Source organism: Notechis scutatus, chromosome 6 (assembly GCF_049901735.1).
Source record: "Notechis scutatus isolate UNSWTSFEM ecotype Mainland chromosome 6, rNotScu1.2, whole genome shotgun sequence".
NCBI lineage: Eukaryota > Metazoa > Chordata > Lepidosauria > Squamata > Elapidae > Notechis > Notechis scutatus.
Window position 1 is genome coordinate 65,794,131 of NC_142014.1, and position 25,686 is coordinate 65,819,816.

Here is a 25,686-nt window from a genome sequence, read left to right on the forward strand (position 1 = left end):
GGAACCAGGTTGGGTCAGAACAGGAGTAAAGGCAGAGGTGGACAGTGAATGGCCCCTCCCCTAGAGTATAAAAGAGGAGTAAAAGGGGAGTGGGGCTTGGCGAAACTATCAGTTCATTCCAGCATGCTTGCCAAGTATTGCGGCATCTGAAAGATATCGGCCTAGCCACTCTCCAAGCCTGATAAAGGTCTGTAATTGAGAACTATTGAAAGACTGTTGGCCGGGACTTTGTTGGAGAAGAAATTCATTGTAAATTAAATAAAAGAGGTTTATCGGGATGACGACTTGGCTCCGTGCTGTTGGGGAAGCCTAGGTCGGAACAGTGTGAAAACTGTCATAAATCACTTTTACGGGGCTGTTGTAACTTTGAATGGTTACTGCATGAATTGTTATAAGTCGAGGACTAGGTGTACCATGTGAGGTATGTAGAATGCAAATGAACTCAATGGATCTTTGGACTTGAGAATGCTGAAACAACCCTTTTTGTCTATGCCAAACTTACTTTTTTCATTTGTTATCTTATCAGTACAACCTCTGTGCAAATTGCTTCCCAAGCCCATAAAAGTTGATTGAAAGTAGGATCATATAAGACAAAGAGGGCTCATCAGCAATGGATTTTTAGTAGTGTAGTCATTCATTGATTTAAGAATTCCCCACTCTCTTCCTTAATTGAAATACAAAAGCAGCAACCATTAAAGTGCTGTTTTTTTTTAAAAAAGAGAGAGAGATATTTCGCAACTTGATCCTGGGTTTTTGGCCAAGGCAGAGATCTGTGAATCAAAATCAGCAAATTTATTTTCAGGGTGTTTCATGATTCTAATCTTTCCATAGACAATGTGCAAATCCACTCAGATATAAAGAAAAAAAATGGGCCTTCTTTCATACTTTAATTTGGTACTTTTCCCTATTATTAAATCACTCACTTGATATAGGAAATCTGGAAAACACCTGGTTTAAGCTCTGATTGTGTATCAGGGCCTACATGAATATCAGAACTGAATTAGCAAGGAAGGCACTAATAAGAAGCTAAAGTCCAGTTTCTGTTCTGAACATAAGATACTCTTAAGAATTTGTGGACATGGTAAATGAATAAAAGAGTTAGAGGGAATACGCAACACCACAATAGTACTTAATTTATGAATATCTGAGACTCAAAGTTTGGGGGCCTTTAAATGAACAGGAACTTTGAATCCTCAGACTTTTCCAAGAGTATTTGTGGAGCTTGGAGTTTTGGAATGCAAGAATTTTCTCCCTCACACTTTGTGTCTTGCAAGCTATCTGTTCTAATTTGCTCAAAGGAATTGTCTCGGTGGCCAACCCATAAGGTTATAAACTCCATCCATTTTTTGAAAAGAAAAAAGAAAAAAAAGGAAAAGGAAATATGCTTTGTACTCCACACTGACCCGTGTTTTCTGGACTGTTGCAATAGTCCATCTGTTTGCAATACTCACATTCTGTTTCCTAGAAAAAAAAAGCCTGATTTTATTTTCTATGGTTGTTTGTCTAGTCCTGACAACAATAACTCTGAGTGAGATGCATTCCCAAGATGGACAATTAACTACAAGGCCTCAGCAAGGAGCATTTCTCTCTGGCCTGAATGCTAGTCATGTTAAAAACATTAGATCTCTGACATCCTCAACTATTTTCTCAGCACCAATTTAAATCCGGATAACTGGAACTTGAGACCAAAAATAAAAGGACAGTACCTTATTTTGCAACCACACTGAACCCAATGAGATACATGGAATAATGCATCATCCACTGTATGTTATAAAAATATGGGTCATTCCAAAACATCAGTTTCTAGTACATCAAGTGTGCAATATTAGCCTTTGGTTACCAGAACTTCATCAAGAGCTTCTGCTGACGGATAGCCTGTTCCCAGTTTCTCAAGCACAATATGTTATCACTGGGAAAATGTGATTTCCTGTCCCATTATTTAGTCAACAGTCTACACTGGGATTACAAGTAAAATATAGCCAGTGGTGGGATTCAAAAATTTTTACTACCAGTTCTGTGGGCGTGGCTTGGTGGCCATGGTGTAGCTTGGTGAGTGTGGCTTGGTGGGCATGGCAGCGGAAGGATACTGCAAAATCTCCATTCCCTCCCCACCCCACTAACCTGCTTTCCAGCTCCGTTCTCCTGTGCAGGGCAACAAAAGAAGACCCGGCCAATCAGCTGGGACTCGAGAGGCAGAGAATAGATGGGGGCGGGGCCATTCAGAGGCAGTATTTGCCAGTTCTCCAAATTACTCAAAATTTCCAATATCGGTTCTCCAGAATTGGTCAGAACCTGCTGAATACCACCTCTGAATGTAGCTATAGAAATGTGAGGAATCCCTATTAAACAAGATATGTTGAGCTGTTAAAAATCGTGATGACTCTACCACTCTCTGTAGATTCTCCATGCATATCAATATTTTAAATTAATTCTTACGGGGTGGTATGCTCATTTATCATATTCATTCACTTTGGTATCTGCAGTGGAACTAAGGGGATCAAAAGATGAAGGAACACAATATTGTAATGCAAGCCCCACCCTTTTTCTATATGCACTATAATGTGAGATACACATATACAGATAGCCCTTGACTTACAACAATTCATTTAGTGATCATTCAAAGTTACAATGGCATTGAAAAAAGTGACTTATGACTGTTTTCCCACCGTTATGACCTTTCCAGCATCCCCATGATCACCTGATCAAAATTCAGATGCTTGGCAACTGGTTCAGATTTATGACCATTGATGTATCCCAAAGTCACGTGATCCCCTTTTGCGACCTTCTGACAAGTCAATGGGGAATCCGGCTTCTCTTAACAACCGGATTACTAACTTATCATCTGCCTCTTAACAACTGAAGGAAGGAAGGTCATAAAATGGGGCAAAATTCACTAAACAAATGCCTCACTGAACAACAGAAATGTTGGGCTCAATTGTAGTCATAAGTCAAGGACTACCTGTATAAAGGGAAGTCCTTGTACTGTGAAAATGTGCCATAACAGCCACAAAGGCTGTTTATGTTTGTTAGACTTACATATCCTATTAGCCAATAACCAAGCGTAGCCTGGGTATTTATTTATCCCAATCCTGTATTAGACAGGAAAATCTTGTAGTCGGGACTCATGCTGTTATACTGTCTCTCGTGCAGTGTCGCAAGTCTTCTATTCCTCTCCTCGGGAGTTTCTTGTCAATGCTGGTGTTTCATTTTTGTAGCGTTTGATTGCACTTGGCCAATCGCCTGACATTTCCTTGGAGGGCTGAGAGGTAGCCCTCTTGTGGAGTACTGTGAAGCCATTACCATGGCAAGTCCACTGTGCTGTACAGTAGAAGCCATTTTAAGGCCCCCCACACACACATACACACACACACACCGAGGGATTTTAGGGGTGTCTTATACCCACAGTATTTGTTTCCAGAGGGTAAATAATCTGTGTACCAAGTTTGGTTGAAATTGCTTGAGACATTCCAGACTTATGCTGGAACACACACACACAAACACACACACACACACACATACAAGTTTGTTTTTATATATATAATAAAGAAAGAAGAAGATTGTTCCTCCAGAAGTTCAAGAACCATACCTAGCACTTCCTCCTCCAAATTCTTCCACAAGTTAGATTGGACCAGGAGCAATGGGCTAGGGGTAAGTTCACCCTTACTCATTGAAATTTCATGGCTTGCATCTCCCTGTTTCTTTTCATTTCCTTAAATGCTACACTAATGCTGCTCATTATAGACTCTTGCCAAGTATAGTAGACACGTAAAACTCCAGACAACAGCTGCTACTATCTAATAGTCATAAATATAAATAGGAATATTTATGACCATTCAATAGACATGGTCATTTTCCATTCCCATTCCATGTCCGTTCTATTTCTTCCCTAGACCAAGGATTTTGGCACGATTTTAAAGCAGAAAGTCTAACATATGGGAGGCTGTACAGATTTGTGATTTTCCTACTGATAGGGACAAATATGCGGCTCGTAACATTTTGCATTGCCAGCACAAACAATGTGCAAACAATCTGTCACATCAAATATGATGATGAGATGTTATCTGACGATTCACAGGTTGCTCCATCACCCAATGATTTTATTATGAGTTGTTCATTTTACATTGTAAATGTTTATAGCCAGTTTTATGTTTTAATCTCTATATTGCACATGGTGTGCTAATTTGCAACTTCACGTTTGTTTCAAAGCTGTTGCCTAATAAGCAATGGTCACAAGCAATTACATGACACTGACGAATTAGGGATATTGGATACTTACCACCTCCATTCTTGTAGCAGAGATAAGGAAATCGCCAAACGTTTCCCAGACCGATGATCTCTCCAGCCACAGAAAGCACATATTCTACTTTGTTGGTCCACTGGCCTCTTTCTTCTAGCTCATCCTCCCCCTTCCGTGGTTTTGCCTTTGTCTCTGGCACAATCACAGTCCCATTGAGCTCCACATCCCAACTCTTTTTGTTCCCCATGGCCCTGAAAGTTTAGGAAAGATTGAGAGAAAAGAAGATCACAACGTGATACAAGATGGTGGCATCATAAGGTGCTTGTTTAACATCCTGAACATGTATCCTGGATACCTGAAAGTAACCAAAAAGAAAACCCATGAATTTGTTACTTGAAAATGAACAGAAATGGTACAAAGCACTTCGCTGCATGTCTTAGACTAGCAAATGGTACCTCCAGGGGTGGGCTGCTGGGGGTTCACAGGGGTTCGGGAGAGCCCCTAGCTAAGATTCACCTGGCTGGCCCCATCCCACTCTACCCCCCCCCAGGAATCCCCATTCAGCCCGTTTTGGATGCAGGTAAGTGCAAGGTGCGTGCAGAGGCTCGGGGAAGCTGAAAAGCGGGCCTCCCGGAAGTTTGGGAAGGGCAGAAATGGGCCTGTTTCCACTTTCCAGAGAGCCTCCAGAGTCCAGGGAAGCCGTTTTCGCCCTCCTGGGGGCTCAAGGGAAGCCTTCAGAGCTCGAGGAGGGCAAAACGTCTGCCCCCCCCCCACTGTGGTGCAGGAGGCCGACTAGGCCACACCCACCTTGGCCACACCCACCCAGCAACCAGGCAGAGAACTCTTTGCTAAAAAAATTTAAGCCCACCCCTGGGTACCTCCCTTTCCTTCAATCAAGATTCTGGTCTCCAGGCCCTTCAGATTATTTCATTGAGACACACACCCAGGTGGATCCTTTAATTCCTTTACTAAAAATCCCCCAAACTCCTCTTTCTGAGCGTAAAAATATAACGCTAACAAATTAGACAACTGGCTTTATATATCAGCCAAAAACCACGATTGCTTAAAGCGTCGGATTCCTTCTGCTTAATTGGTCGTGCAATTTTCTTTGGCTCGGTTCTGCGTTGCAATTCAGTTTCCATAATCCCCCAGCCAGCCTGGCTTTCTAGCTAGAGAATCTGAGAGTAGAAATTGTCTTTGTGAAATGACTGTGGGGCTAGGGCAGGTCCAGAACTTACTATGGTGATTAATACCTATTCTGAACTTATTGCATTAGCAACGGGTTTCCATGGTCAGTTGAAAACATTATTTATCACATATAAGCATATAATGTAGCATATGTCAGAAACAGTCTTGACAAATGTTACTTTCCTCATCCAACCCAAACATCCAGAGAAAGTCTCTAGACAATCTCATTCTCATGGGGGATAACCCGGATATCTTTTGCAACATGAGCGCTCGTTCTCTGGAATACAGTCCCTACCAGAGGTATGTTTGGCCCCCTGACCCTCTTTGCATTTCATCATCCTATAAAATTATATACCGAAGGATAACAGGTTCAAGAGAGTTATTTTAACTCTCTCTCTCAACACGCCACCTTTTTCCATTTCTTTCTTTTTAGCTCACTCATTTCCCCTTCCATTCCAATTTCAGCTTTCCAAGACAAATTCTCTTTCCTAATTTGCATCTTCCACTGATCAGTGGAAACCACTTTCAATATGGCTGAAATAGTTTTGATCTACCACCAACTCTTTTGCACATTTACTTTTTCCGTCAACAAATTTGCACTTGCTGTGCAAATCAGCCTTCTTGTTCCTCAGTCATCTCACCCTGCTCCTTTTGTCAAGAACTTTAGAGATCTTTCTTTGAGACATGGCATCTGACCAACCAGCTAGGCTGAAGATTCATTCAGAGCAGATTCCTCCTCCAGCTTATTACTTCAGTGCTCAACAGATTGAAAAACATTGTTTTCTAAAAGAACCTCAGTGGAGCAGCTGTCACTCCAAATTGTTACTACAAATGCAAATCATTCAGCACAATGGAGTTATTTTCCTCCCCACACTGAAATTATTGAGATTAGCATCAGTTCATCGGCATATTAAGGATGAAACAAAGCAAATCTACAGTACATTACTGTAACACTATTACTGTTTTAATTATTATTTATTTTGAGACGATGGTAACATGATCTTTCTCATTAAACGCTCAAGTAGCAGACTCACCCGACCAACTGGAAGTCAATAGATTGCTGTCCCTAACTTTATGATCTCCAGGTTTATCTCCAAATCACCCTAGATTATCCACTTGGGAAGTTTGATGTGCTATAAAGTGACAGAGCTGAAGACTGCCTTCCCTTTACCATGCTGGCATAGATTTCTTGGCCCTATTGCAGAAACTGAAATCCGAGATGCAGAGCCACAAATGCAGAGGGGCAGATTCTACTGGAAGAAATTCCTAACAGTGCTAATAATTTCGCAATTCTGCAGAGAAGTGAAATTTTTCACTTGAAAGAATTTTTTTCACTGGAGGTGCTCAGATAAGAGTCCATTCCGCATCTTCTGGGAATACATTAGTTTGGCTTCTTGTAGTGAGAAGAGCATTTTGACTTATGACTTTTCCCCAACTTTCCATGGTGAAATGCCAGACAAACCGTATTTTGACAAAATGATTAAATTAGTGGGCCAGCGAAATGCCATGGACGTAGTATACTTGGGCTTCAGTAAGGCATTTGATAAAGTAGACGACAACCTACTTCTTAGTAAGATTGGAAGATATGCAATAGGCAGCATCACCACCAGATGGATTGATAACTCATTGATGTAGTCCTCAATGGAACTACATCTACATGGGGGGAAGCATATAGAGGGGTACTCCAAAGTTCTGTCTTAGGCCCAGTACTCTTCAAAATCTTCATAAATGATGTTAAATAGAGGGAATGAAAGGGAAATAATCAAATTGGCAAAAAAAGCAAATGCCGTCCTAGGCTGCATCAACAGAGAGATAGTATCAAGGTCACATTCGTACCTCTTTATACTGTTTTAAGAAGGTCACATTTGGAATACTGCATCTAGTTTTGGTCAATAGATAAAAGATGGTTACACTCTAGAAAGAGTGTAGAGAAGAGCAACAAATATGATTAGTGGGCTGGAGGCTAAAGCATATTACGAACGTTTGCAGGAACCAGGTATGTCTAGTCTAGCGAAGAGAAGGACTGGGGTGACATGATAACAATCTTCCAATAATTGAGGTGCTATCACAGAGAAGAGGGGTCTCCAAAGCACCTGAGGGCAGGACCAGAGGTGGTATTCAGCAGTTCTGGAGAACGGGTAGTGGAAATTTTGAATAGTTCGGAGAACCGGCAAATACCACCTCTGACTGGAGATTTTACATTATCCTCCCCTGCCATGCCCACCAAGCCACGCCCACAGAAGCAGTACTAAAAAAAAAAAATTGGAATCTCACTACTGGGCAGGACAAGAAGTAATGAATGGAAACCTATCAAAGAGAAATCCAACCTAGAACTAAGGAGAAATTTCCTGACAATGAGAAGAATTAATCACTGGAATTAATCAGTGCTCCATCACTGGAGGTTTTTGAGAAGATATCGGACATCCATTGGTCCAGAATGGTATAGGGTCTCCTGCTTGAGCAGGGGGTTGGACTAGAAGACCTCCAAGGTCCCTTCCAACTCTGTTATTCTGTATTCTAAATGAGGATAATGGAAAAGAGATTTCACAAACATAAGAATGAATACCAAGCAGTCAGGGACTGCAAAGTTCCTGAACAATGTTGCATGGTTTATATTTCCCCAAAACAGGAAAACAGATCATCCACAAGCTCCAGTTCTGCAAAATAAAGGACCTTCTTTCAAATCATTTGGCCCAGAACCAGAAAAAGCTGACTAAGCTCTCAGGAGGAGCCAAAATCCAACATCTAAGTCATGTCCAAAGCTGAAACTCTTCGTCATATCACTGTAGACTTTAGTCATATCATCTGGTCTAATTAAAACAAATTAAAATCAACATAAATCACGTCTTCCAAAATCCAGCCTCATCAATTTGGTGAGAAAATGATAAAAAGGCACAACCCCCACATGCCTGTCCGGGAAATGAACCCATCCAGTAGGAAAAAAATTGAGCAAAGGTAGAAGAAAGTGTCTTGTGGACTAGGAAGCAAGAAAGGATGGTAGGTACCAGGCTTCATAACTGGATATTTCCCAACTACCCTATTTTCCAAATTACAGGGGGGGAACCTAATGAAAATCCAGGCCTTATATTTCTAGACATAGAAAATTGACATATTCTGTTTTCCAGGAGCCTAGACTGAAATTTGATTCCATAAAATGCATTTATACTGTATTTCACTAGACTTTGAGTTAGTACAGGTAATCCTCTTTGCAACAGTTCATTTAGTGACTGTTCAAACTTGCAGCACTGAAAAAAAGTAGACATGACCATTTTTTCAGTTATGATCTCTGCAGCATTCCTATCAGAGGTGGTATTCAGCCAGTTCAGACAGGTTCTGGAGAACCAGTAGCAGAAATTTTGAGTAGTTCGGAGAACCAGCAAATACCGCTCTGACTGGCCCCGCCCCACCTATTCTCTGCCTCCCGAGTCCCAGCTGATTGGCTGGGTCTTCTTTGTTGCTGCACAGGAGAACGGAGCTGAAAAGCAGGTTAGTGGGGTGGGGAGGAAATGTGGATTTTGCAGTAACCTTCCCCTGCCATGCCCACCAAGCCACACCCACAAAACCGGTAGTAAAAAAAAACTGAATCCCACCACTGATATGTGTGTATGATTTGAATTAATTACTTGGAAAAGGCTTCATCCACTTTTGCCCTCAGTCCCTTGGCAATGAAAGTCAAATTAAAATCAACAACTCCATTCCCAGGGCATGAGACTTGCAAAATCTTCCACTGACATTCGTCTATCAATTTGGTGATTGAGGGTCACATAAGGGCTACATTTGACCCCATGGGCCTGGTGCAGTCATGGGCATGGCCAACCCATCCCAAGGGGAGAGAAAGGCAGTTGTACTGCAATGGCTAGAAGAAAGCGTCTTCCAGCAAAATGGAGCTTGCGGGGCAAAGCAAGCTAACACAGAGGATCCATGGGCTGGTCCTGTGTTTCATAACCTGCGGCATATTTCACCCTGTGAGCTGGATCTGGCCCACAGGTCTTGTGTTTGGCACCCCTGGTCTACAGTGTAGACATACAGACAAGATGGGGATGGTTGGTGGTGGTGGGGGTCTTTGTTCCTTTTAATTTTGCTTAAAAATAAGCTGGTAGAGATCCTTGAAATTTTGATTTAGCAGCAAGGAAAGTGAGGCCAATGTGCTCAATGATGGGCACAAATGACTACGCAGAATTTCCATAGATGGTCCATTCAAGAAAACCGGAACAGTTGTCATTAGTTAATGATACACGGACAGATAAGAGAATCAACATGATAAGGCATCAATCCTTTTATAGCTTATCACAAATGACACCCAGCCAAGCTAATACCCACTTGGATTTCTCTGGAAGCCAGAGAGGCAATGTTTAGATCAGGACTGCCAGTCCTGGCTCTGGCACAACTCCAGTAGTAAAGTCCAAGTCTGAGGAACATACAGCAGAAAGCTGGAGGATTGTAGCAACTTTGCTTTTCATTTACAAAGTGTCTGTAAGAACTTACATAGATTAAAGTGATTTTCCATTTATTTATTTATAAATTTTTATGCCGTCCATCTCCCCTATAAGGTGACTCTAGGTCATTGGTCACCAACCAGTGGGCCGGGGACCACTGGTGGTCCACAGAGAAATGTCACTCCCAAAGCACCCCTCAAAAGCAATTAATCCAGGCTGCGTGGGAACACAAGGCAGCGCTACTCACATGGCCCATGGAAACACAAGTCTTGTGTCACTTGCATTGCGACCAACACAAGGTAATGAGGGGAGGGGGGAAAGGACGGAGGGGGGAACCTGGCCACCGGGCTGCTTCTTTCCGCTTCTTTCTTCTTCTGCTTTTGGTTGCATGCAAGGAAAGCAGCAAAAGTCTTTCTTTCTCTCCCCCAAACTCTGCCACAACTGAGTCTTTGGGACCCTGTAAGGCATCCTGCTCCAAGAGGCTGTGCCGGTGTGACAAGTCCCATAAAGACTCATTTCTGGCAGTGTTTGGGGGAGACAAAGACAGACTTTCTGCTGCTTCTGCTGCTTTCCTTGCATGAAGTCAAAAGTCTCTCTCTCTCTCTCTCTCTCTCTCTCTCTCTCTCTCTCTCTCTCTCCCTCTCCCTCCCTCCCTCTCTCTCTCCCTGAGAACAGATCTGGAAATAGTATCCTGCGATCCCAAATAAAGAATGATCGATCAGTAGGAAATGGGGTGAGCAATTTTCCTGCAGTCTTTTGGGGGGATTTTCCCAGGGTCTCTGCTGCTTCTGCTTTTTCTGCAGAACTCCAGGATGACCAAAGGCCCGTCTTGTGACTACTGCAGCTCTGGAATTTGGGACCAACTTTCTCACCAACGTCAGCAAGCCACTGTCAATCAAAATTCACATTAGTGGTTCGCGGGATTTAAAATTATTAGTTTGGTGGGAGATCCAAAAGGTTCCACTGGCACAAGTAGGGGAGGCTGTCCCATCAAGGGAGAGATGCAGAGGTACTATTCAGCAGGTTCTGACCAGTTCTGGAGAACCGGTAGCGGAAATTTTGAGTAGTTCGGAAAGCCAGCAAATACCGCCTCTGACTGGCCCTGCCCCCACCTATTCTCTGCCTCCCAATTTCCAGCTGATTGTCTGGGTCTTCTTTTCTTGCCCTGCACAGGAGAGTAGAGCTGGAAAGCAGGTTAGTAGGGTGGGGAGGGAATGGAGATTTTGCAGAAATCTTCCCCTGCCACGCCCACAGAACTGGTAGTAAACATTTTTGAATCCCACCACTGGAGAGAGAGCTGCTCAGATACCCTGGACCCAGGCCATGTAGGGAGTGGTTTATTGTTTAAAGTAGTCACAAAATTATTTAAAGTATCTCTTGCAAATTTACTAGCACATCTTGTCCATAGCCATTCATGCTTTTGTCACCTTCTGTTTGCCTTTGTACAATGCACTCTAGATGGTTTGTCCTTGGACATCCAGATGTTGCAACTGTTCCAAAAGGCAGTTTTGAATGCTCTGGTGTTCATCCAAGGAACACCACTGCTGAATGAGACGCATCAGCTCCCAGTTGCTTTCTGGATGCGGTTCAAAGATCTGGTTACCAACTTTACAGCCCTACCTACATGGCACAGAGCCAGATTATGTGTGGGACTGCTTGTCCTTGAGGGTATCTGTCCATCCTTTTAGTTTAGAATGGATGTGCTCCAGGTCCCCTCCCTTAAATGTTGCTGATGGGATCTCAGAAGCTTGCCTTCTTGGTGGCTGCCCCACTGCCCGGACTTTGGAGCATCTTCCTATATGAAATCCAGGAATCCCTACCTTTTAGCCTTCTGGAGGCTAAAGCATTGGGAAAGGGACTTTTGTTTTTAACCATGTTTTTATGGAGTGTTGTGAGCTATCTACAGTCCTAGGACATAGGCCGGGGGTCTTCAAACTTGACAACTTTAAGACTTGTGGACTTCAACTCCCAGAATTCCTCCACCAGTCATGTTAGCTCAGGAATTCTGGGAGTCGAAGTCCACAAGTCTTAAACTTGCCAAGTTTGAAGACCCTTGACATAGGCAGTCCAGTAAATATATAAATCTGCAGCAATAAAGTATATGGAAGCTTATTAAGCAGACATCTGCATAGAAATGCACGGAGATGAGACACTTATGGAAAAAGATACTTCGCCAGATGAAATCTTCAGTTGAACCATAGTCACAGACCGTTCCATTGAATTACTTCTGAATGGGCATGTATAGGACTACATATTTAAGAACCTAGTGCCATAATTCTCTAATGGGTTGGTTCAGTGTTTCTCAACCCCAGCAACTTTATGTAGACTTCAACTCCCAGAATTCCCTAGCCAGGATGGGGAAGATCTTAAAGTGGCTGAGGTTGAGTAAGACTAGGTTATTCTGACAAGCATATATTCAGCGTTCAAATTATTCCAGAAAAAAACAAATATCCTGCGTAACACACCTTTTTAAAGATAAGTCAAAGGCTGGAATTTGTAATAGTGTGATTAGCCTAAGCGCTGAAAGATTTATAACATATTTCTCTGTATTCTCACTACCAGTTCCCATTGAATCTAGCAAATAAGCAGATTTCGGTTTCTAAATGACAAATCCTGGTGGATCCAAAGCATATAAGCTAACTTGTTGCAGGATAAAATTGCTCCAGCAGCATACAAAGAGTTCAGTTCCAAGGGTATATTCAGTTATTCTTAGCTTTGGATCATACAGTCCAGAATTTGAGGTGTCAACTTGCATTCCCTTGAAAGCAGAACCAATGGGAAGGGACAATTCCCCAACATTTCCAAGGCTGTTATGTTCCCCCCCATGTACTCCAGCCATATGTTATTCATAAACAGTTGTCTGTATGAACTGAAAACTCATTTGATCCATGCCTTCTCAAAAAAATCTCCTCTGTCCCTAGAGTCTTCCAGATGTTGGTTGTGTTTACTGGGAAATGTGGCAATTATAATCAAATACATCTGGAAGACACTATGTAGATTCAGGATACTTATGCACAGATTTAAAAGTTGGTATTTTGCTAACTTTTGCGATGCAGTTCTGCGTCACCTCCCTCTCCCAAGAAAATTACAAAAATGTTTTTCAAAGTATGTTTTGCAGTAAAATTGAGCTACATGTGCTACCATCTCAATAATTTTTAAAAATACTACTTTGGGGTTGGGGAATACACACCTAAATACACACACAAATATATGGAATGATAATTCATCTCTGTTATTTAAAAGAATCCTACATTCAAGAGAAAAAAAATCAGAAGTAATCCACTAGACCAGAAGTAATCTATCTTCACTTGTCCTCTCCTAGATCTTAAATGTAAGAAATTCTTCTTGTATCCTTGAAACATGTGCAATAATAACAGTATTTCCCATCACACCAGAACAATACAGCTGTTAAAAGTTGTTGACACTGGTATCAAACATCTGATTCAATCTTTCCATCCTAAATAGGTCCTTTTGGACATGAGGCCAGTCAGAGCCAACTAGAGCTAGCCCAACCATTAGCCAAAAGAAGCAGCTGCCTCAGGAACAGCATTAACAGCTCCCTGGTTATAACTCATTGGTGGCTCAGTCAGTCTTTCTCCTGAGGGACATCATCTACGCTGAGCAGCTTCTCTTAAGTTATGCCGGATGGAAGATCATCTCCCTTGGCCAACGCTAGAAAGTCAAGTGGGCATCCCACAGACTTTGATGCATGGAGTGGAAGCATTCCTTGCTTCCTCCTAGCTCTGTTGAGTTTGGAATATGGTCATCGAGTTTAAAACCTGCTTTATTTGTATTTATTTTTATTTCATTTTGTCGAGCTTGTATTAGTTAACAGATATAAGTGTAAACATGATTATTAATACATGAAATGGATACGAATAAAAAGGAACATTAGGACAGGGATGGTAGTCACGTTGGTGCGCTTATGCACGCCCCTTAAAGACCTCTTAGGAATGAGGTGAGGTCAACAGTAGACAGTCTAAAGTTAAAGTTTTAGGGGTTTTGGGAAGAAACCAAACACATCTGTCAAGTGTGGCAGGGCACAGAGAAAGACAACATGATTTCTCAATCTAAGACAAACCAGTTCCCAGCCCAGATTTATTTATTTATTTGATTTGTTTGTTTATTTATTTGTTTGTTTGTTTGTTTGTTTGTTTGTTTATTTAATTTGTCAATCGCTTACAAGATAATAGGTATAAGTATAAACATAGTTGTGAATGCATGAAATGGATACATATAAGAGAAATAAAAATAAACAATAGGACAGGGATGGTAGACACGTTGGTGCACTTATGCACGCCCCTACAGACCTCTTAGGAAAGGGGTGAGGTCAATAGTAGACAGTCTAAGGTTAAAGTTTTTGGGAACTCCAATCCCACTTATCCGTGTGGTCTCTGTTGCTTTATTTGTCCACCTGGACTTTCTTGAGCATTGCTTGCCCACATCCCAGCCTAGCTCTCCTTTCCAGAAGGAGCCAGCTTCTTCCTGCCTCTTTCTCCTGAATCCTTGCCACTGCTGACAGCTCAGCCTCTCCTACAATGCTGCTCTGTGCAGAGCTGCAAAACACCCATTAGTCTCTTCCCCCCCACACACACACATCCCAATTCCCATGTCTCCAGGATCTTGTCTTGTCTCTTTGGCTCCTCTCACTTTCTAGGTGGAAAGATACAATCAGAAGGGGAAAAAAAAGTTTCTTGGAAGCTTAGCTACCCTTTAAATCAACTCCTTTTCTTCAGCTGAAGCCGCTAACGAAACAAACCCGAGAGTAAATCCCCCGGGAAGACCTGGCTTTTCCCCACTGAGTAAACTAATGATTGGTGGGGAATTAAAGGTGGCTTTACACTACAGCTCGCGTTCCCTCGCACGCCCAGATGTTTAAGTTCCGTCAGGTTAGCAAACATGGAAAAGGCAAACTGAAAAGTCACTCACCTCTGCTCTTAACTTGTTCCCCTAGAAATCAGCTGTGGACTAGAATGAGAAATTAACAGGGGAGGTTCAGAGCCATGTGCAGAAAAAGCGTTGTTTGAGCAAACAGGGAGTCCGCTCCTCCCTCTCCCCTCCTCCTTTCCCTCCCCTACACTACAAGTGATTTCAAACAAATGATCCCCAGAGAGATCTGGGGTGGGTGGAGGTCTGGAGAAAAGCATGTGTGCGCTTGTTTGGACGTTTTGTTGCAAAGGGAGGGAGGGGCGAGGAAGAGGAGTCACCCACAGCTCCAATCTCATCATATTTCTCCCCTTTATGAAGTTATGCAAGAGGGTGGGTGGAGACGGGACCTGCTAAGAGGCAGGTTGGCTGGCAGACAAAACACAAAAGAATTAACTTCTTTAAGGTATTGGGAACGGGGTGGAAGGAGACGAGGCTGGGGTTCAAGACCACAAATACAGCCCTGTGATAATAAATGTGTCTGTTTGTGTGTGAGTGTGTGTGTCTGCTTGCCCCCCACTTTTTTTTTCTTTTTCTCCTGCATCTGGAACATTGCGTTATGGATTTCATTTGTATTCCCTGCCTTGTTCCCTTCAAGAATTTCAGGCGTGGATATTAGCCCTACAATAGCCCTTTGAAGGAAGCACAGCCCAGGGCTATTGGCAGACGGTCCTCATTGACAGGACAGCTGAAGAGAGTTTCTCGCATTGAACAACCTAGCTGTCTTCTGTTGTTGTTTTCTCCTGCCCGGGCAATGTTCAGAGAATGGCAAGAAGCACCAGGTGGGTTCTAATATTTAACAGAATAACAGAGTTATTCTGAAGCACCAGGTGGGTTCTAATATTTAACAGAATAACAGAGTTGGAAGGGACCCTTGGAGGTCTTCTAGGCCAAACCTCTGCTCTTGTGGTTAGCCGGCAGCAGGTGCAGATGGCTGAGGAGAGCGAGGACACAGATGAGGGGCCAGGACCATTAGGGAGTGGACTGCTGCCTTCAGAGATTATGGGGACTGGCAGCAGCGATGAGGAGGTTCCCAAGGAGCCTGTGCCAAGTGCATGTGCATGCAGGATTGCTTGCAGGAAAGAGCAGCTACAACAGTAGGGCCGACTTGGGAGTAAGGCTGCAAGGTAATGGCCCCCCCTTCAAGAAGATAAAAGGCAGCTGTGAAGCGAACGTTCTTTGCAGGAAGCAAAGACGTTTTGAAGCTCAGCCTCGTGGACATTACAGTTGGTATTTGAAGTCTCTTGTGTTGTAAACTATTTCTTATCTGTTGTTTTTTGGCAGCCTTGCAAAAACTTGGCAAGGCTCTTTCTTGTCGGAGCTAATTAGTTGGAAGCAACCTTTTATCTGTGAAGAAACAGGATTCATAGATGAAACATTAAAAGGTTGTGCTGCTGCCTTTGTCTTGTGTTTGCTCTCTTGGAACCAGTTTGGGATCAGAATACCTGCTCAAGCAGGAAACCTGTACCATTTCAGACAAGCGGTTATCCAATCTCTACTTAAAAACCTCCAGTGATGAAGCATCCACAATTTCTGGAGACAAGTTGTTCCACTGATTAATTGTTCTAACTGTCAGGAAATTTCTTCTTATTTCTAGCTCAGGCCTCTCCTTGTTTAGTTTCCTTCTTGTTCTTTGAAGAATAGGTTGACACCCCCCCCGCCTTCTTCATGGCAGCCCCTTAGCAGGGGTGGGCTGCTGGGGGTTCACAGGGGTTCGGGAGAGCCCCTAGCTAAGATTCTGTGCAGTTCAGAGAACCCCCAAATCCCAATCCTGCTGGCCCTACCTGCCCCGCTCCTCCCAGGAGTCCCCATCTGGCCTGTTTTGGACGCACGTGGAGGCTCAGGGAGGGTGAAAAATGGGAAGGCCAGAAATGGGCCCGTTTCCGGCTTCCAGAGAGCCTCCAGAACCCAGGGAGGCAATTTTCACCCTCCCAGAGTCACAAGGAATGCAAAAGCTCACAAAAACGCCCCCCACACACACACACACCATGGTGCAGGAGCCAACTAGGCCACGCCTACCATGGCCATGCCCACCCAGCAACTGGGCAGAGAACCTTTTGCTAAAATTTTTGAAGCCCACCCCTGCTCCTTAGATATTGGAAGACTAGATATTGGAAGACATATCACCCCTAGTCCTTCTTTTCATTAAACTAGACATACCCAATTCCTGCAACCATTGTTCATATGTTTATATAATGCAGAAAGACTAAATCCCACAAGGTCACAGATAAGGAGCCTCTTTACACAATGCTTTGTAACAGGGGTGTCACGTGACTGCTGGGGGTTCTTTTTTTTTCCCCTTTGCTAAATTGGGCATGGATGGCTGGCCCATGGGCCAGGAGTTTGACAGCCCTGCTGTATAATGTAGCCCACCTCAGTACTGTCTTCTCAAAGCCAGTTCTCTCTACAATGGTGGTTATTTTGCCCATGCACAGAAGATCACACAGTTAGCTGGTGTTGGTGGAAGAGACAAGTCCAAGAGGTGTGGAAGATAGTCAATAATGATATCCAGTTTTCATGAGATATACCAGGAAATACCTCAGCTTCCTTGAAGCACGCAAGGAGAAAAGTTGTCCAATAAAGGTCCAAAGTTGTCCAAAAAACTTTCTCCAATAAAGGTCCTTCACCTCTATGTCAAACATATCACTAAAGTGAATAATTTTCTAGCAGATATCTACATATTGTTAACTGAAAACTAAACAGGAAATCTTATATACACTGCTCAAAAAAATGAAGGGAACACTTAAACAACACAATGTAACTCCAAGTCAATCTCACTTCTGTGAAATCAAACTGTCCACTTAGGTAGCAACACTGATTGACAATCAATTTCACATGCTGTTGTGCAAATGGAATAGACAAGAGGTGGAAAGCATAGGCAGTTAGCAAGACATCCCCAATAAAGGAGTGGTTCTGCAGGTGGTGACCACAGACCGCTTCTCAGTTCCTATGCTTTCTGGCTGATGGTTTGGTCACTTTTGAATGCTGGTGGTGCTTTCACTCTAGTGGTAGCATGAGATGGAGTCTACAACCCACACAAGTGGCTCAGGTAGTACAGCTCATCCAGGATGGCACATCAATGCGAGCTGTGGCAAGAAGGTTTGCTGTGTCTGTCAGCGTAGTGTCCAGAGCATGGAGGCGCTACCAGGAGACAGGCCAGTACATCAGGAGATGTGGAGGAGGCCATAGGAGGGCAACAACCCAGCATCAGGACCCCTATCTCCGCCTTTGTGCAAGGAGGGACAGGAGGAGCACTGCCAGAGCCCTGCAAAATGACCTCCAATGGGCCACAAATGTGAATGTGGCTGCTCAAACGGTCAGAAACAGACTCCATGAGGGTGGTATGAGGGCCCAACGTCCACAGGTGGGGGTTGTGCTTACAGCCCAACACCGTGCAGGACGTTTGGCATTTGCCAGAGAACACCAAGATTGGCAAATTCGCCACTGGCGCCCTGTGCTCTTCACAGATGAAAGCAGGTTCACAGTGAGCACATGTGACAGACATGACAGGGTCTGGAGACGCCGTGGAGAACGTTCTTCTGCCTGCAACATACTCCAGCATGACCAGTTTGGCAGTGGATCAGTAATGATGTGGGGTGGCACATCTTTAGGGGGCCACACAGCCCTCCATGTGCTCACCAGAGGTAGCCTGACTGCCATTAGGTACAGAGATGAGATCCTCAGACCCCTTGTGAGACCATATGCTGGTGCGGTTGGCCCTGGGTCTCTCCTAATGCAAGACAATGCTAGACTTCATGTGGCTGGAGTGTGTCAGCAGTTCCTGCAAGATGAAGGCATTGATGCTATGGACTGGCCCACTTGTTCCCCAGACCTGAATCCAATTGAGCACATCTGGGACATCATGTCTCACTCCATCCACCAACACCACGTTGCACCACAGACTGTCCAGGAGTTGGGGGATGCTTTAGTCCAGGTGTGGGAGGAGATCCCTCAGGAGACCATCCACCACCTCATCAGGAGCATGCCCAGGCATTATAGGGAGATCATACAGGCACATGGAGGCCACACACACACTACTGAGCCTCATTTTGACTTGTTTTAAGGACATTACATCAAAGTTGGATCAGCCTGTAGTGTTTTTTTCCACTTTAATTTTTAGTGTAACCCCAAATCCAGACTTCCATGGGTTGCTAAATTTGATTTCCATTGATAATTTTTGTGTGATTTTGTTGTCAGCACATTCAACTATGTAATGAACAATGTGTTTAATAAGAATATTTCATTCATTCAGATCTAGGATGTCTTATTTTTGTGTTCCCTTTATTTTTTTGAGCAGTGTATATACTGTAAAGCCTCCAAACTTGAAATTTGGCAAATACGTTCCTCTTGGCTTCTAGGTGCTCACTAAGAAAGGATTTTTCGAAATGACCATCAGAGCTTTAGTATTTCATATATTATTATTAACACGCTCTGATGCTAAGGAGTTCTACTCCCCCTCCCCACCTGAAAAGAAAACTGTTCCAAATGCAAAACACAAGCAGTGGAGAGGAGTTTCAGTTTTAGTTTCACAGCAGCAACCAGCTTGAGAGCAGAACAGTTGAGCTAAGCCATGTCCAGACTCCTTGCTGTCTCCTTGCTCAGACATCAAATACTGTTTCAGTTTCCAAACAGCTATCAACTCTCTCACACACTGACAGGATGCTAGCCAGATGAATACAGATGGATGCTGGTAGGCAGAGGCAGTATTTTTTTCCCCTTATTTTCCTCCCCAAAAACTAAGCCCAACCACATAGTTTCGTAGCAAAGCACGGGTATCGAGCTAGTTGTGAATAAGACAATACCTCAAACTAAGTTTCAGAAATATCTTTACTACCATTTCTTCTTCCTTTAAAAAAAAATTAAGATAGGAAGTAGAGAACTCATCAATCCCAGATATCTAAATTAATACTAATCTGTGATAAGAAGTAGTTAGAGAGAGAGAAGCTTCTTAGTGTAGCTCTCCATTTGTACAATTTTTTTCCCTGGAGACCACCGAGGGTTTTAATTTTCCCAAGTTTTTAAATATAAATCTATTTTGTCCTGCAAGTTTGTGAACTGTGGAAGGATGTCTCATGGGACCCAGACAGGTGTGTGTGTGTGTTGAAAGTTTTTCCCCTTCAAAGCCAGAGAGGAAAGGTTTTTGGATCACCTATCCACTCGCTGGTAAAATCACACTATAATACATTGAGGTATCTTATCACTGTGTGTTTAATTTCTTTGTTACATGCCTGAAAAGTTTATCTGAGAGGTGGCATAACATTTTTTTAAAGTTAAAAATTATTTAATGAAGTATCAAAGACTTCTGAAGGTTCAGTAGTTAGGACAAAGATGAATGTTCATTAGATGTAGCTTTTGTAACATTTTAGCGTTGTTTAAAATAATTAAAATAAAAGCTGGTGATGAATTGCCTTCTGAAATTCTCCTTTGAATGTGTGGGCAGGGAGGTAGCGGGCCTTAAGGACTGAAAAGTTGCCTGTTGATGAGGTTCCATTTCTGACGAAAAATCATGTTCATGATTTGAAAGTGCTCTTCAATCTTCAACAATTCAAGCAGCAAGAAGCATCTGTGCACAACTACTACATCTATTATACCAGCCTCAACTTCGTATGACATGTAACAAGATTTCATATGTCTTGACTTCTGCAAAGTGCTTTAAAGGAAGCTACTTTTCAAAACTGTCCAGAAAAAAAATTGGTGTAAAATAAGCAGGATGTTAATCATTGCAAAATACATGGATTACAACACATTTATCTTGAAAGATCTACGCTGGCTTCCATTTGCCTACCAGCACAAATTAAATTGTAGAGTTATTTTTGAAACTCTCCGGTTATTTAGAGGAGTAGGTGGGACCCCTTTGAAGATGTCTCCGTTGCTAAACCTATTTTTTATAGTTATTTAGCGCAAGCTGGCTTGGGTGTTCATAAAACACACAATCAGAGTATGAATTCAACAAACAAACAAAAAATGAATGGATAGTTTCATTACATTTCTCCAGGGGAGGGGGAAAATTCTCCAACGGGGACTCAATAGAAGGATTCTCTCTTAGGGGCGAAACAGTACCACCTATCCTTCCCCCACCCCTCAAGGATGCCTGGGAGATGACAGAAAAATGAAGAAATCATATCAGCTTTATCCTGAGTCAAGCGCATCAGAGCAAGACAGATAATGACAGCTGAGAAATTGCACAAGATATTTAAAAGATTTTTGTATCAAAAGGTCAAACTCCCCAAAGGTTGTATTTCTTTATCTCATGGGATATATTAAAGGATTGATAGAGCAATCTAAGTTGGGAAGTGGGCATAAATTGTCATGGCAAACAATCCATTCCACCCAAGCCCTGCCTACTAATATTGGTCAGGGGTTATAGGAAGGGAGGGTTTTCTGAAAAGAGGCCAAGGAAATCTTTGCTGTTTTGCTTTTTATCTTTATACCATCAAATATGCTAGCTATAGAATGCTATGGATTTGAACCAAGGTCACTTGGAGCCATAAAAGCATTTTCAATTCTATAGATACACCTGAGTCAGTTTTTACCCTAGTGAAAGAACCACATCAACCAAAATATATACTCCAAACACACTTCCCAGTAGGTTCAGCAGTATTTTTATTTTCAAAGAAGCATGTATGAGACTATGCTACAAATCTGGGATCCTTGGCATTCTCTGAGTTTGTTTGTTTTCTTGCAGATGTTTCATTACCAAAATAGGTAACATCATCAGTGCTAGTAGGGAATGGGGTGGGTCTCATTTTATATACTAGTGGCTTCTCTTCTATCTATACCACAAATGCTATATAAAACTAGATATTAACAAGCATTATGGTATAAGCCATGGTATTCCCGATTGAAGCCTAAGTTAGACTTTGAAGAAGCAAGACAGCAGGTTGATTGATGGACAGTGCCATGGATAACCAGGAAAACAAACAAATGATTAAATCAAATAAATCAGACCAAAAGTTTTCACTTAATGCACAAATGACCAGGCTCAAATTATCCTACTTTGGACAATTATGCAAAGACCCAGCTTTCTGGAGAAGGCTGGAATGTTGGGAAAGGTGGAAGAAAAGACAAGAAGAGAACAACCAGCAGGAAAGTTATAGTGGTTACAATTACAGTGGTGATGGGGTCGGGGGAAGGTATTAGAATTGTTGAAGACCCACCCTGGAAACAGCAAATGACTGGTCTACAGTGCCTTCGCCAGCTTGACATCACTCATGTTGAAGGCACCCCTCCCGTGCTCCGTTTTTGCTGGCAGAGCGCTACAGGATGCCATCACAGCCGAAAACAGAGCCTGGGAGGGGTGGCCCCGACATGAATGATGTTGAGCTGGCCACGCCCATCCTGGCCACACCCACCCCGCCTCCAAGGTCAAACACAACCTTGATGCAGCCCATAATGAAATTGAATTTGATACCCCTGATCTATGCAATCACTAAGAGTCAACCATGACTTGAGGGCATACAGTCAATCAATCAATCAATCAATCAAGGTAATCTTGTTAATCTCATGCTTTCCCATTTGGTTGGGATTATAACTCTGAGCATTTGGAGCTGGGACCTCTTAGAATTGTCATCTTATTTCTCTGCATGGTGCACAGTGGGAGGAAACTGCTTTAAACTTTTTTAAATACAAAAATGCAACTACTAAAGATGTAACTATAGCATTTTCCTAAGAAGAAAAATGTATCAACTCAAATCAATATTATGGGCAGTTAAGCATTCAGTTCATATTAATTTGTTGCACCTTCTCGACCATTTCAATTTATCAATTTATGATGAAGTTGTTAGGTGATTGCATATTTATGAAACATTATTCTACAGTATCTATTATTGTTTAGTATCTATCTATGGCCTGAGGTTTAATCAATCAATGCATTATTTTCATGCATTTATAGTTAGATTATAACTAGAGTTGTAATCTATAAGAAGAAAACCTTTTAATGAACCTGGCATTAGGGTAAACCTTCAATATGTATTGACTAATTCAAGCAGTTTGTATAAATGATTTCTGAGACAGTACAAATATATGCATTATATCAAATTATGTACACATTTTAGATAATTTTTATTCCAAAGTGCACAAATGTAATATGTTTAATCAATATGTTAACAGATTATTGGGCAAACATTCTTAATTAAAAAACAGACCTCAGAAGGGAATAAATATAACTAATTTTCTGGCCAAGACTGATTTTAATAATATACCATAGACAATGAAAAAGTGTTCTGGTTTATAATGAAAACAAAGCACATACTCAACCAAACTTTCTAAATCCTATTAATCTCAATGGAAAAATAAATATCTCATAGTGACTTTTTATTTAATTAATTAATCTTCATTTAAAATCTTGCTTTTGCTCTTATAGTTACCAGTCTACTGAGATAGATTGCAAGAAATACATTAAATATGGACCTCTATATATACAGTATAAGATTCCTTCAAGGAAATCAGGACATATATTTGCAGTGCATATATTTGAAATTTTCTCAATGACCCAAAGACAAGAGTCTAGCCACCATGCCATACCAAAATTAGAATCAAAATTTAAATGTCCCAGCCCATCACTTATAGGCAACAATCCAAAGTTGTTTAAGCTCAGTAAACAGATTTTCTAAAAAAAAAATCTGGCAATCTAAAGGTACTGTCATCAGCATGCACAATAATCCTATTATTTATTGTGTACATTTTACACCCCACCCATATGGTTTGCCAAGCAATTTCTTGCAGTCGTAGCTTCCAGTATTGGAAAACCTTTGCAATGTCATCGAAAGTTAAAGTTTTTAAAATAAAAATAAAAACAAGGATAAACGGGATTGGGTAGCTATCCATGTGACCGGAAAGACAAAAATAGAGTAACAAAAACCAGCTGCTGTATTATGAATGCCACCATTTTCATTTCCATTGGCTAGGACCAGAAAAGCCACATAGCATGTTCTCCATGCTCAGATAAATTTCTAGGACAATATCTATTATATTCTGCAAGAAATCCCTTTGAAATCTGCAGTTCAAGAAAGGTGAGCACTTTGGGATTCATAAGCACCAAGATGGTGGAGGACAACTTCATTGGCATCTATCAGTTTGTTATCTGCTCTGACTCTAATTAAAAATAAACATTTGAATGTTTTTTTAAAAAGTTAACGGGAAGCAAGCCTGCCCCAAAGCAAAACACCAATCGCTAGCACTCTGAGGTTTTATAATAATGCCTCTTGGTCCAATGTGCTGTCCCACCTGAAAACCATCACAGATCCACTGTTAGATCCCATGCAGTTTGCATACCGAGCAAATAGATCGACAGATGATGCTGTTAATATGGCTCTGCATTACATCCTACAATACCTTGAATCTCCAAATACCTACGCAAGGGTCCTCTTTGTAGACTTCAGTTCAGCATTCAATACCATCACTCCAGACATTCTTCTAAGTAAATTAAACCAACTAGAGGTACCTAAACACACTTGTAAGTGGATCATTAGCTTCCTAACAGACAGGAAGCAGCAGGTGAAGCTAGGCAGAATCACATCTGATACCTGTACAATTAGTACAGGGGGGCCCCAAGGCTGTGTGCTTTCTCCACTTCTTCCTATATACCAATGACTGCATCTCAAACGATCCATCTGTTAAAATACTGAAGTTTGCTGATGACACAACAGTGATTGGTCTCATTTGAGACAACGACGAATCCACATACAGACAGGAGGTTGCACAACTTGCCTCGTGGTGTAACAGAACAATCTGGAACTGAACACACTCAAAACCATAGAAATGGTAGTAGACTTTGGAAGAAACTCTCCCTTACTACCACCTCTTACAATACTAGACAACACAGTATCAACAGTAGAGACCTTCAAATTTCTAGGTTCTACTATATCACATGACCTAAAATGGACACCTAACATCAAAAATGTCATCAAAAAAGCACAACAAAGAATGTTCTTTCTGTGTCAACTCAGAAAGCTAAAACTGCCCAAGGAGCTGCTGATACAGTTCTACAGAGGAATTATTGAGTCTATCATCTGCACCTCTATAACTGTCTGGTTTGGTTCTGCAACCCAACAGGACAGACACAGACTTCAGAGGATAATTAGGATTCCAGAAAAAACAATTACTACCCACCTGCCTTCAATTGAGGACCTGTATACTGCACGAGTCAAAAAGAGGGCTGTGAAAATATTTACAGACCCCTCACATCCCGGACATAAACTGTTTCAACTCCTTCCCTCAGAACAACCCTATAGAGCTCTGCACACCAGAACAACTAGACACAAGAACAGTTTTTTCCTGAAAGCCATCACTCTGCTAAACAAATAATTCCCTCAACACTGTCCAACTATTTACAAAATCTGAACTACTAGTACTGTTAATCTTCTCATCACTCCTTATCACCCATCCCCTCCCACTTATGACTGTATGACTGTAACCTTGTTGCTTGTATCCTTACGATTTATATTGACTGTTTCCTAGTATGAGTTGATTGCTTATTGTACCCTATGACTATCATTAAGTGTTGTACCTACGATTCTTGACTCTTGACAAATGTATCTTTTCTTTTATGTACACTGAGAGTATTTGCACCAAGACAAATTCCTTGTGTGTCCAATCACACTTGGCTAATAAATAATTCTGTTCTGTTCTGTTCTGTTCTGTTCTGTCCTATCCTATCCTATCCTATCCTATCCTATCCTATCCTATCCTATCCTATTCTATGTAGGGCAACATAGACCTTCTAAGAAAATAACATTGGCAAATAGATGTAACCAGAGGTGGGCTGCTGGGGGTTTGCAGGGGTTCAGGAGAGCCCCTAGCTAAGATTCTATGCAGTTCGGAGAACCTCCAAATCCCATCCCTGGCTGGCCCCACACACCCAGGAGTCCCCATGCATGCAAGTAAGTGCAGGGTGCAGGA

The 25,686-nt window shown here is 42.1% G+C and overlaps 1 protein-coding gene across 3 annotated transcripts in view; it reads right to left on the minus strand.

Moving 5' to 3' along the window:
• The window catches only part of LOC113428880 (sodium- and chloride-dependent betaine transporter-like), an 81,917-nt gene that overhangs the window by 50,541 nt on the left and 5,690 nt on the right, over positions 1 to 25,686 (minus strand). The window contains exons 1-2 of one of the 3 annotated variants that reach the window (XM_087968575.1): positions 14,791 to 14,911; positions 4,277 to 4,488 (exon numbers count right to left, since the gene is read on the minus strand). In XM_087968575.1, coding sequence (XP_087824701.1) covers positions 4,277 to 4,484 — 208 coding nt within the window. In that variant the 5' untranslated portion in view covers positions 4,485 to 4,488; positions 14,791 to 14,911. Of the gene's footprint in view, positions 1 to 4,276; positions 4,489 to 6,459; positions 6,590 to 14,790; positions 14,912 to 25,686 lie in introns of those variants that run through there. The other 2 variants (XM_087968576.1, XM_087968574.1) reach the window with 2 other exon arrangements.